At 28.6% G+C, this 13022-nt stretch overlaps 1 protein-coding gene across 4 annotated transcripts; it reads left to right on the top strand.

The window, feature by feature from the left end:
- The first annotated feature begins 7452 nt into the window (after nt 1–7452).
- Nucleotides 7453–12282, top strand: LOC101498048 (probable pre-mRNA-splicing factor ATP-dependent RNA helicase DEAH2). Of its 4 annotated transcripts, XM_004495833.4 has the most exons (7): nt 7455–7885; nt 8501–8703; nt 8831–9915; nt 10326–10451; nt 10557–10795; nt 10905–11023; nt 11740–12282. In XM_004495833.4, the coding sequence occupies exons 1-7, from the start codon at nt 7619–7621 to the stop codon at nt 11864–11866; spliced, it is 2166 nt and encodes a 721-aa protein (XP_004495890.1). In that variant the 5' UTR covers nt 7455–7618; the 3' UTR covers nt 11867–12282. The 4 variants fall into 4 exon arrangements, 3 of the variants coding, with proteins under 3 accessions (XP_073224044.1, XP_027189133.1, XP_004495890.1); XR_003472294.2 differs by lacking the exons at nt 10905–11023; nt 11740–12282 and having other exon boundaries at nt 7453–7885; nt 10225–10451; nt 10557–10763; XM_073367943.1 differs by lacking the exons at nt 10557–10795; nt 10905–11023; nt 11740–12282 and having other exon boundaries at nt 7453–7885; nt 10233–10427.
- Nucleotides 12283–13022: the final 740 nt, after the last annotated feature.

Raw genomic sequence — 13022 nt, 5'->3', positions numbered from 1 at the left:
AAACGTGACATACTGTTGCCGCATATGAGGGAGGAATGGATGGATAATTTGAGACCAAGTTGCACCGTATATATATAACTCTAATTATGCAACACCATTAAATCAATGATTATGATCTAGTAAGGGAGTCTGTGCCAGTCATATATATTAGTATTAATAACATGCAGGTGACGGTATTGAATGTGACTGCAAATCTGCAATCTAATAAGTTTGTAATATGCATGCATGCATTAATCAAATGATACAAAGATCCATTACTTTAGGCCCCGACCTCGATACAAAAATACTCTTTGTTTTATTTTTCCGTTTAAGATATTGGTTTCTTATAGACCAACAAAAAATATTGATTTCTTAATTTAGACTTGCGTGCGGAGCATACTTTGATTTACAAAGAAAAAAGAAAGTTAAGAAACTGACTGGATCATGGTATCACTACAAAATCTAGATTTTCAACAAATTCATAATTAAAATATTTAAATAAATTTATATTTTCATTTTCAATAAAAATAATAATATTAAATATATCAAATAAAATTCACATTTGATGCGGGTGAAAGATAGAAAGAAGAATAAAATATTCTCTTAGTGATTTGTAAATCAAATCTTAAAGTATGAGTTATTTATATGATAAATTTGATGTTATTGATGTTAGAGATAAAAATACGAGTTTATTTGAAGATTTGAGTTATGAATTTTTTTGATATTAATAAATAAGTTTTTAGGTTTTTGTTTGAAGAGTATGATGAATTCGTTGGGTTTCTTTGAAAATGATATCGTAATTGACATTTTAAAACATAAATGATCGAATCATTTCTTAAAATTAATTAAATGATCAAACTGAGAAAAAAAATGACTAAATAATTGTTATTTGAAATGAAGTTAAGCAACTGCGAGATGTATTTTGCCTATTATTGATGTAAAGTACAATAATATTTTGTAAATTGTGCACATAGTAATTATTGAAGAGTAGTATAGAAAAAATAATTAAATTTGCATTGAAATTTTTGAATGACATTCACTTTAAGACAATTTTTTTGTTAAAGTGACACTCATTGTGAAATGGATGAAGTGTTTTTTAAAAAATAAATATGTCATGAGCAAAAAACATTTGTAATTAAATTATTTTATTTGTTATTCAAAAAAGAAAAAAAATATTATTTTATCTCTCAATAATTTAAAATTAGATTTATATAAGGTAATCAGCTCTCTAACTTTTAAATAATTTATTTATAGTTATTAGAATGAGATAAATGTAAATTCCTATAAATTCAATGAGTTTTGATGCGATCTTTTTTATCGTAGAATGAAGTACTATCTCCGCGTATCTTAAACTTTTTTCATTAAAAAAAATAACTTTTATATTTTATCAAGTTAATAATTTATAATTATGTATCTAAAATTTATGTCTTAAAAAGGTGTCTAAAACTTTAAGTAATTTGTATTTGATCCATGCTCGTTGGAAAGTCTATCAACCTATTATAAGTGAATTTAATTTATATAGGTTGTTATTATAAAAAGTGTTTATACTAACACTGAATCAAAATAATCTAATATTAAAAAATATTTGACTTGTATAACATCTTTAAAATAAGGGTTCGTCATTAAAGATTTTAAAAAAAAAAATTGAATTTTTTTATCATTTAGATATTTTCTTTTAGATATATTTTTTTTAAATAAAATTTATTTTGTGTTTGTTTGTCGTAGTAAAAATTAGATTAAATTGCACGTATGATCCTTTAACTTAATTTTAGTTCTCTATTTTTATTTTTGATTTGGTCCTTTATCTTAATTTTAAATGATAATTTGATATTTTATGTTTTAAAATGTCAACAATGTTATCATTTTTAATACAAAAATTCAAAAAAAATCATCAAAATTTTCAAACAAAACCCATAAATTAATAATCATCTTCAATATAATGCAAATTTTATCAAGTGCATAACTCAAATGTTCATCTCCAACAACATCAAATAAAGAATAAAAATATGAGTTTATTTAAAGATTTAAGTTATGAATTGGATTAAATTTGCATCTTATTGAAAATGATAATGAATTTTATGGGTTCTATTTGAATTTTTTTTTAATGATTTTTCTGAATTTTTGTAAAAATAAAATACAACATTGTTGATATTTTAAAACATAAAATATCAAATTGTCACTTAAAATTAAAATAAAAGACTAACTCAAAAAGAAAAAAAAAATAAATGACTAAAACGTTAACTGAAATTAAATTAAGGTACTGCGGGTGCAATTTAGCCTAAAAATTAGTATTTTTATAAAAAAAAATCAATTATGAATTTTTTTAGAAGCTACTTAAAACAATTTTAAACTATTTTTTATGTTTTTATTGTTTTCCACACTTTAACTTAACAAACTGATGTAAACTTTTAAAAATAATTTTTCTCTTTAAAAAAGTGATAAAAGTATATAGCCGACACACACATGAAAACTATATATATATATATATATGGTTTATAATCAAAAGCAATTAAAGTACATATCCCACCCACACACACGAGAAAACTATAAAATATTCATTACAATTGTAAAAATACAAATTAACATCATTAGAGATAAATTCCAATTGTGTACAAAAAAGTTAGTCAAATAAATTTATGTATAAAAATATTAACCTGAATTTATGGATTTTTTGATATATCAATTTTTTTTTGTGTGCGTAAAATACTATTAAATGTTAACATGATAAGAATCCTTTAAAAGTAAAAATGTTAATTGGACATTCATGCAATCAAATAATAATTTAGAAGGTGATATGATATATCAATATATGATGAGAGTGGATAAATAAATAAATAAATTATTATTTTTATTTAGCTATTTGGTTCATGGAGAATCATATTTTAATAATTTAATTGAGAAATAAATAAAATATATATGGTCAATAATTATTCTAGGATTGAACTTAATTCTCTTGAATTATTAATTGTTAAAAAAATTTAATTACTTAAGACTAATTATTTAGTTAAAATAATTAAATATATAAGAGTATCCAAATATATATCATTGCTAATATAAAATATTGTCTTTGGAATATATGAAGCAAAATAAAAGGACTATTAAAATATGATGCAATTGATAGAAAGAAAAAGAAAAAAAAAAACATTTTTTGATGGAAGTGATATTACGGTCATAACGGTACATATAAAATGCAACGTCAAAAAAGAAAAAAAAAAAAAAAACCTAACTTAAAAAATAAAATAAAAACAGACCATATAAAATGCACTTGATACAAGCCACGTGCTTTGGAGGCTAAATCCGTTATGGTTGGAAATTGGGTAGTGGAACTTTCAACAATGACGATTGGAGAATGCATGGTAACGTACGAAATAACGATTTCTATATACTTTACTAACTGGGAATCGGTTTTGGAAATAGCAATTGGTCTGCCAAGAGTATCCGGTAGTATAATCTGTGGTGCGATATGTAGTTTTTTTCTTTCTTTTCTTCTTATAATATATTAAAATATCAACTTATACAATTATGAGATGTCTAATTCAAATTCGATACAAGATATTCAATCTAATAAATTAAAATTTGTCAATTGAAGTATAACTTAAAATACATTTATGTAGTTTTAAGTAGTTTGAAAGACACATTTATATCAATTTGTTAAAATATGTGATACAGATAACACTGTCAAAAGGATCAATCCAACCTAACTTGTTCTCATCAAGTATACATGAATAGATTTATGCGACTCAATCTCTTTATTATGGAGCCATGTTTACTGTTTATCGAGATTGACCCGCCTATTATAAACTATGCAGGCCAACGATCCGATTCATTTTTTCTTGATATTTTTATTTTAATTAATAAAAAATTAAATACAAAAATACCCTCAATCATTTACTTCAATAGAGATAATAAAATACCCTCATTGTTCAAAAGAGGAGGGTGAAGTTGGAATCAATATACTGGTCATGGTTGGTAGACGACAATCGCGACGAAAGTGTTGGACAAGCGGCTCTACGTTTAAAGCACTACAATTATGTTATTATGTTATGTTGTTCTTGACTTTAGTGGAATACATTTTCTTAATGTTTTTAGTAAATTAAGTTTTTTTTCTTGCTTTATTGTGGTCAATCTATTACTTGTATTTTTTAAAACCATTTTAAAAATATTGTTTTTCAATGTCAATCTAAAATAACAACAAAAAATATTATTGAGATCATCCTAAATTTGCTCATAATAATTTTATTGTAAAAATATATATTTTTTAGTTGTAGTGGATCAGTCTATTGAGCAAATCCGACCTAACTCTATTTTAATGTAGACTAAATAGTTGAACTAAAAAATTCGTTTATTTTTATTTTCTTTTTTTAAAGACTAACCAGGATTAATGTATGAGTCAAATAATCCAACCTATTTTAATAAAGGAGATGTATACAAAGAAATAATATTAGTAAATTGGTTTGTGTATTTGAGTTATGTGAAACATTAAGAATGCTAAATTGTTAAAAAATAGAGAGGTGCTTGTGGATAACATAATGGATGAAGTCAAAATTTTGTCATGGTATTAACTGAAATTTCATTAAAGAATCGTAATTATAACTAGGTGTGCATATCTTATTTTTGAGAAGTTATCGGTGGTACAATTGTTTCTTCATTGTTGAATACAAGTGTGGTGTTGGTAACAAGCTTGGCATGTTTCTAAGTTTGTTATGCTCTTATATAAATATTTTATATTTAATATGGAGCTTTGTAAGTTAAACTATTATTTCCTCTGTTTTTATATATAAAATTCCGCTGATTAAATTAAGAAAATTAAAAAATGTGTTAATAGTATTAAAATTGTTGATAATTTGATTTATTTTATTAGTTTACTTTTGAAAAGAGAATTAGTGATTAATTTATTGTAGTATTTATTACTAGTTATAAAAAAAAGATATAATATAATAAAAAGTAAGTTAATAGAGAATTAATTAATACACTTTAAAAATTTCAAGAGTCTTATAAAAAAATAATAAGTAAAAATCTCAACAAAAAAAAAAAATATTTAAAGACAAAAATAATAAATAATATCAGCCATTATTTATCTAAGAACAAAGCTGGAATACATTATGTATCGTAGAAATATTATGCCTTTGATTTTGTGAAATAAAATTATTCTCAATATGCTATTGGTACGATATATGCTATAATGATTCACATTTGTGTTTTTACAATAAATTATCATTTGCTCTTTTTTTTTTTAATCAAAAACAATTGGTCTGCTAACATTAGAGAGATTTGGTATGATATGTTGTACCATGTGGTAACCGAATGGGTGTGTTATGTCTTTAGTCCGAGTTTAAAAAACATGATTTAGTTGGAGTTTTGTAATCGTTCATAAAAAGATTATTATATTTTTTTCTGTAATAATATTGGGTCTGAATTGCTCTGATTGTTGTAAAAATAGGAGTATCCCATATACTTCTTTTAATAAAAGTTTTGCTTATAAAAAATGGTTTTGCATGCATCTCACAATGTGTTAGAAATTTCGAAACACGAAAAAAAAAGTGTTTTTTGATATATTATTTAAAAAAAAAGTTGTTTTGAATTTGTTTCGTAGTAAAAATTATTTTACTTTAAAAAAATAATCGATTATAAAAATTGTTTCTTTAGGAGCTATTATCAACATCTACCTATTTAATTTTATATTTTTTTCATATTATCTTTAAAAAAATATATATAAATTACAAGTATATAATTTTTTCAGAAGTGATTATTTTTTTTAGATAAAAAATATAACAAACAAATCCATCATAATTATTAAAATTAATTTTGATGAAAAGTTAAGTTTTCATTTAAAACAGTTTTTAGATTATTTTAAAATTATAATTTTTTTTTATAAACTGCAAAAACAGATATAAACTTCTAGATATAAACTTTTTAAAGTGATTATTTTTAAAATTAACTATAATAAAGAGACTCTAAATCATTTTTAATTAAAATCACTTTTATTTTAATCTATAATAAAATAAATCGCCCTAGATATGGGACAATGGTTTTTAATTGTATGAAAGGGTTAAAGGTGACAAAATGGATGAGTTAGATAGATATAAATTGGATTCTAATGAATGGTTTTAATCCATTTACAATTTACAATTTAAAAAGAAAATTCAATTCTATTCAATCAATCTATCATCACATTTTGATAGATAGATATCCATTCAATCTGCTTAATACTTTCTTTTTTAATATTATAATTAATTACATACCAATAATAATAATAATTTTTATTTATTGTACCAAAATAATAAACAATGGTTTCTATTATTTCTTAAATTAATTAATTAATTATTTGAAAAAATATTCTTTTAAATGTCAATAAAATTGTTTTTTATATTACTTTTAAATATCCTAATGTTTTTAAAATAATAAAAAATACAAAAATAGCTGTTTTAAAATATTTTTAAAAAGTTATTTAAATAACTGTTTTTTATATTATTTTTAAAATAATTTATTATTATTATTAAATAGGTAATTAGTTTATCGATTAATAATTATATAATAGAGGTAGTGGTTAGTGAGGGTGCTTTGACAGCCACCACGGTGGCCCACGACGGTGATAAAGTGTCTGTTGGCGGTGCTCCAGTAACCTGCCATCACTGTATTTAAAATAATAATTAATAAATTAATTTTTTAAATTATTGTTTTTAAAAAAATGAAAAAAATTTAAGTTCTGTTTTTATTATTTATTTATTTTTATAATAAAATATCATTTTTTAATAGAATTCTGTTTTAAAATAAAAATAAATCATTATATAAATTATAATAAAGATATTAGTAATAAAAATAATTATTACAAATTTTGATTTTTCTAAAAATATTTTTTAAAATAATAAAATTTAAATAATTGTTGAAAAAACAATAAACAAAAATATTTTTAGAATTAATTAAAAAACTATTTTTAAAATAGTTTTACACATACTTTTTTGAAATAAAAATATAATTTTTTCATCAAAAATATATATTGAATTATTTAATACATGTCGGATGAATTAGATTTTCTATATTTTTAAATGGATTTATTGGTTCTAATCCATTAAGTTATACAATTTTTTTTTACGAACCCATTAAAATATATATTATATAATAGATTGATTGAATGAAATTACAATCGAATGAATTAGACAGGTGATGAATATAATTAGATCAACCTCTCTAAGATAGAATTGAGGTATTCTTAGAAAATAATTATAAAAGTAGAAGTCAAGGTTACTAGGTACTAATAGCAATCCCTATGATTGAAGCTTAACCCATATTTTGTATGGGCCGAAATCATAAGCCCCGATTGACGACACATTAGTCGAAATCTGGGTCGAAGTACGAGGCCCAAATAAGAAACACAAAAACATAAAAAAAAAATTATCGGGTCGGTTAGGTATTGTAATTCATGTTCCTCCTCCTCAAGACTTCGACCCATATATATATTTTTCTAGTCACAATTGCATGATCAATATTTAGCCCTAACTAACGTTGGCAGGCCTGTGTATTTTCTAGGGGTTTCGTTTCACTTACAGTTCCCAATATAATATTATTGTGGAATTTGTGAAAAGGTATATTCGTATATCGCTGAAACGGTGCCTAACAATTGAAGATAATTAGGGTTTTGATGGGTACGGAGAGGAAGAGGAAGGTGAGTTTATTCGACGTCGTGGACGACTCTGCAGCTAAGATGGTGAAAACAAACGGCGTTTCAATCGGTAACAGCCTTATAAACCGATGGAACGGTAAAGCTTACTCTCAAAGATACTATGAAATTTTGGAGAAGAGGAAAACCCTACCTGTTTGGCACCAGAAAGAGGATTTCTTGCAGGTTTTGAGGGATAACCAGACTTTGATTCTCGTTGGTGAGACTGGTAGTGGAAAAACCACACAGGTTTGTTTCTTTATAAATATGTGTTTTTGCTTGATTCTTTACTTACCTGACTTAGTGATGTTACTTCATTTCAATGTTACTAGTCATATGTTAATTGATTGTTAGCTACTTATCACCGACACTTCAGGTAGTTTGACACTTATAGATTGAAGGCGTGTTCCACACTTACACATGTAGTAACATTCCATTAGTCTGATACTTACATATGTAGACATTCAATTACTTTTCACTTTTTCAAATTACTAATGGTGATGGGATCGGGATAATGTCTGGTGAATTTGGTGGTGCTTGATAGTTTATTAGATTTTGATCAAAAGGAGTTGGAATGGGTCTGCTGTATGTGTTGGTGCTTGATAGTTAATTAGGTTTTGATCAAAGTGTCTGGTGACTGTGTCTGTGTCGTGGCCTGATAGTTTATTAGGTTTTGATCACAGTGGAAATGATTGATTTATATATAAACACTAATGAGCACCTTGGTATGAAAAATTGAAGTTAAAGTGAAAAGCTATTTGAGGATGGGTACTTGGAGTGAATATTATGTGTTATCGGGTAAGAATGGTTATCTGAGTGTATGTCCCTAATTTGATCGTTTTGTTGTGTAATTTTGGGCGACAGATCCCTCAGTTTGTTTTGGAAGCTGTTGAATTAGAGACAGCTGATAAACGCAAGAAGATGATGATTGCATGCACTCAGCCTCGTAGAGTGGCTGCAATGTCTGTTTCTCGCCGTGTGGCCGAAGAGATGGATGTGAGTATTGGTGAAGAGGTTGGTTATAGCATCAGATTTGAAGATTGTAGTAGTGCAAGGACTGTTTTGAAGTATGTTTTATTTTTCCCTGATATTACTTTATATAAGTGTTTTGAAGCTTGTTATAGTATTTCACAGGACATTGTTTTTCCATCTCTTTTAACCTCAAATTGAATGTTTCTTGCCACGTTATTGCAGGTATCTAACAGATGGTATGCTTTTGAGAGAAGCAATGACAGATCCACTTTTGGAACGATACAAAGTAATTATTCTTGATGAGGCACATGAAAGGACTTTGGCTACTGATGTGCTATTTGGCCTTCTAAAGGAAGTTCTTAAAAACAGACCTGACTTGAAGTTGGTTGTTATGAGTGCAACACTTGAAGCTGAAAAGTTTCAGGGCTATTTTTTTGGAGCCCCGCTTATGAAAGTTCCTGGAAGGCTACATCCTGTGGAAATCTTTTATACTCAGGAACCAGAAAGGGATTACTTGGAGGCTGCAATTAGGACAGTAGTGCAGATTCACATGTGTGAACCTCCTGGAGACATACTTGTTTTTCTCACTGGAGAGGAAGAGATAGAAGATGCGTGCCGCAAAATATCTAAAGAAGTTGCAAATTTGGGGGATCAGGTGGGCCCTGTGAAAGCAGTACCATTGTATTCTACTCTTCCCCCAGCTATGCAGCAGAAGATTTTTGAGCCAGCTCCACCTCCAGTAAAAGAGGGAGGCCCCGCCGGAAGGAAGATTGTGGTATCAACGAACATAGCAGAAACTTCCTTGACAATTGATGGTATAGTCTATGTTATTGATCCTGGATTTGCTAAGCAGAAGGTTTATAATCCTCGAGTTCGTGTTGAGTCATTGTTGGTGTCTCCAATATCAAAGGCTAGTGCACACCAAAGATCTGGACGTGCTGGAAGAACTCAACCAGGGAAATGCTTTAGACTGTATACCGAAAGAAGTTTCAATAATGATCTTCAGCCTCAGACGTATCCTGAAATTTTGAGATCTAATCTTGCCAACACGGTTCTTACATTGAAGAAACTAGGTATAGATGATTTAGTGCATTTTGACTTCATGGACCCTCCTGCCCCTGAAACCTTAATGCGTGCTTTGGAGGTGTTGAATTACTTGGGTGCACTGGATGATGATGGTAACTTGACAAAGCTTGGTGAGATCATGAGCGAGTTTCCATTGGACCCTCAGATGTCGAAGATGCTTGTTGTTAGTCCTGAGTTCAACTGTTCAAATGAGATTCTTTCAATTTCCGCCATGCTATCAGGTACAATTCTCTTTTATTTTTATTTCTATTACTTTGTGTCTGTCCAGAGTCTCACCATAATGTTAAGGGAATGTAGTTGAGTTGGGCTTTCATTGAAATGGATGCCCAGTATTTGTACATGTGCACAGGCAATGCTGTGTATATGTTGGGGATGTTTGACTGCTTACATGTGTGCTCAGTCTTACATGTATGCGGTTAATGTAGTGTGTCCAGTTAGGTAGTCATCAGCAACTGTCTTCTCTGGGTTCCATGCCCCCGGTTGGCATGCACCATAGGATTCTAAGTAAGTGCTGATGCAGATAGTTGCAGTTTCTCAGTATTCTCTCATGAAGAAAATGGTGTGCTCTCGCCTCTATGCATCTGCTGACCTTCCGTGGGCCTCCTCTGTGATAATCAATTTCTTTCTTTAGTACCCAACTGCTTTATCCGGCCTAGGGAGGCACAAAAAGCTGCGGATGAAGCAAAAGCTAGGTTTGGGCACATTGATGGAGATCATCTCACACTCTTGAACGTATACCATGCCTACAAGCAAAACAGTAAGTTCATACTTCTGCTTACTTTTTTCATGTTATTCTCAAAATATCTCGCTGTATAATTTTTTCTGTTGTAAGTTTATTAAATGTATCTAAATGGCTTTTCAGATGAGGATGCTTCTTGGTGCTACGACAACTTCGTTAATAATAGGGCGCTGAAATCGGCTGATAATGTTCGACAACAGCTTGTTCGTATCATGGCTCGGTTTAACTTGAAGTTGTGCAGCACCGACTTCAATAGTCGCGACTACTATATCAACATAAGAAAGGCGATGCTAGCAGGATATTTTATGCAGGTGGCTCATCTTGAACGGACAGGACACTACTTGACAGTGAAAGACAACCAGGTTTGCAAAACTGATTTTGTACTCCTCTGTTTTTCATTTTTTTTTAACAAAATAACTATCTTTTTGGCCAAAGATTTGCATTAATATTTATGATTATGCTTTGGCGTAGGTGGTGCACTTGCATCCATCAAATTGCCTGGACCACAAGCCTGAGTGGGTTATCTATAATGAATATGTTCTTACCAGTCGGAATTTTATACGTACTGTGACCGACATACGCGGTGAATGGTAAGATTTTGTTGTTATTAAGTTTTTAATCCCTATGGTTATCCTAGCAAATAAAGTTGGTTTGAGAACCTTGAACTGGTAAAATGTGTATGCTTTAATCTTTATGAAATTTACATGGATTGTTGTGTTCAGTAAAAGTGCTGAAGCTAATCAGTGAAGGTTTAGACCTAGTTTAGATAAACTTTTTACAAGCCTTTATGGTGAAATAAAACTTGAATCATTTTGAAATAATTACTAGTCTTTTAAAGTTAGTCCATGAGGTGTCAACTTGAATCATTTTGACTGTGTAACCTCAAGTGATGAAGTTCAAATCCCACTCGAAACATTTGTTAAATGACCATTAGTATCACTGTTATGACAAGTCTTTTAAAATGTGAGCTTCTTTCATAACTCTAAATTTGTTATCCAAAGCTCCCTCATTTAATGCCTATTTAATCGTACAATTTTTTGAATAGTTTGAAAATTAAATACATATTTCAATTAAAAGGCTAAGCTACAAAACATATGATGTGCAAGTGAAAGAATATTCCTTTCACCAATGAGTAACTTGAATATATGAAGTAAAAGGAGGCAGACACAATTTTTATTTTAAATTTATTTTAGCTATGAAGTTAGTGTTGCAAGACAAGAGTGCTAGTTATATTGCTGTCGTCCTTGATCTAATTTTTGTTGATGCTATGGTTATGTACTTAACTCTATGATCATTTGTGATACAGGTTAGTTGATATAGCACCCCATTACTATGATTTGTCTAATTTTCCACAATGTGAAGCGAAACGTGTTCTTGAAAAGCTATACAAGAAACGTGAGAAAGACAAGGACGAAGCCCGGAATCGTAAATGAAGCACTACATCTCCTTTCCGGCCTTTGGATTGGAATTTGATGTTTCTTCTCCTGCAAGTTGACATCAAAATATCGTCATGGGAATGTTCACTAATACGTCATTGTTATTACCTTTGAAGGACACGCTGATTGTCAGTAATTTTAACGGAAGAATTGGCAGAGTTCCTTGTACTATTAGAGTAGTAACATATTTTATATTCCTAGACCTTGTTCTGTTGTACCTTACGGATTATTTATCGACTTCATATTTGTTTTGGGGATAGTAGTGTTGTCAAAGGTTAGATTCCCTCAGCATTGCATTACTTGCTGGGTATATTTAGCAACTTTGAAAGCGAAGCATCCCGAATTATAAGATTTTGCTTTAAAGTAATGTCAACTGGTAATGCATTATTAGAAATATATTCTGTCTTGTCGTCTTTTGCGGATGTTCTTACTAATAGAACCAAATTCATTAATAGAGCTAGCATAATTCCCAAACAATTTTTTTTATGTATGTGTATTTGTATATATATTATTTATTCAATTTCCAAAATCTAAGTTGACATATTTCAACCGACAATTATTGATATATTATTGATATTAAAAGGTAAGACGACTTGTCATGAGTTTAAATACAGGATCTTACAAAATGCAGCTAATTGTCTTCTCTATTTGAGGATCTTACAAAATTGAAGAGTCTCTATTTGGGGTATAGTTGGTTTTGCGTGTAGCATCGTTCATTTCATATCTTTTTTTATAGCATCGTTCATTTCATTTTTTTTTTAATAATGATGGTGTTTAATAAGCATCCAACATTTCTAATTTAGTCACTCAATTGTTTTTCATTTCAATTTTTTTTATAATGATGGTGTTTAATAAGTATCCAACATTTCCAATTTAATCACTCCATTTTTTTTGATTAAATGTATTTCATGTTTATTTGACATGATGCTTATTAATTATTAATGGAGGACTCCTTGGCGGACAATATTGAAAATGTAAAACAGATTCTGCTACGAAGTAGTTTTATCGTCAATGGCTACAAAGTAGTTAAAACTAGTCGATTTCAGTTTGTAAGTTTCGAGCAGAATGTACTAGTTTATTTATTAGCAGCTGCGGAGTTGCCTACACCACCTTTATCAAAGGCGATAACACAATTACAAAAACCAAAAAATTA

This window comes from Cicer arietinum, chromosome 4 (genome assembly GCF_000331145.2).
Source record: "Cicer arietinum cultivar CDC Frontier isolate Library 1 chromosome 4, Cicar.CDCFrontier_v2.0, whole genome shotgun sequence".
Lineage (NCBI taxonomy): Eukaryota > Viridiplantae > Streptophyta > Magnoliopsida > Fabales > Fabaceae > Cicer > Cicer arietinum.
This window is presented reverse-complemented; position numbering and strand designations above follow the sequence as displayed.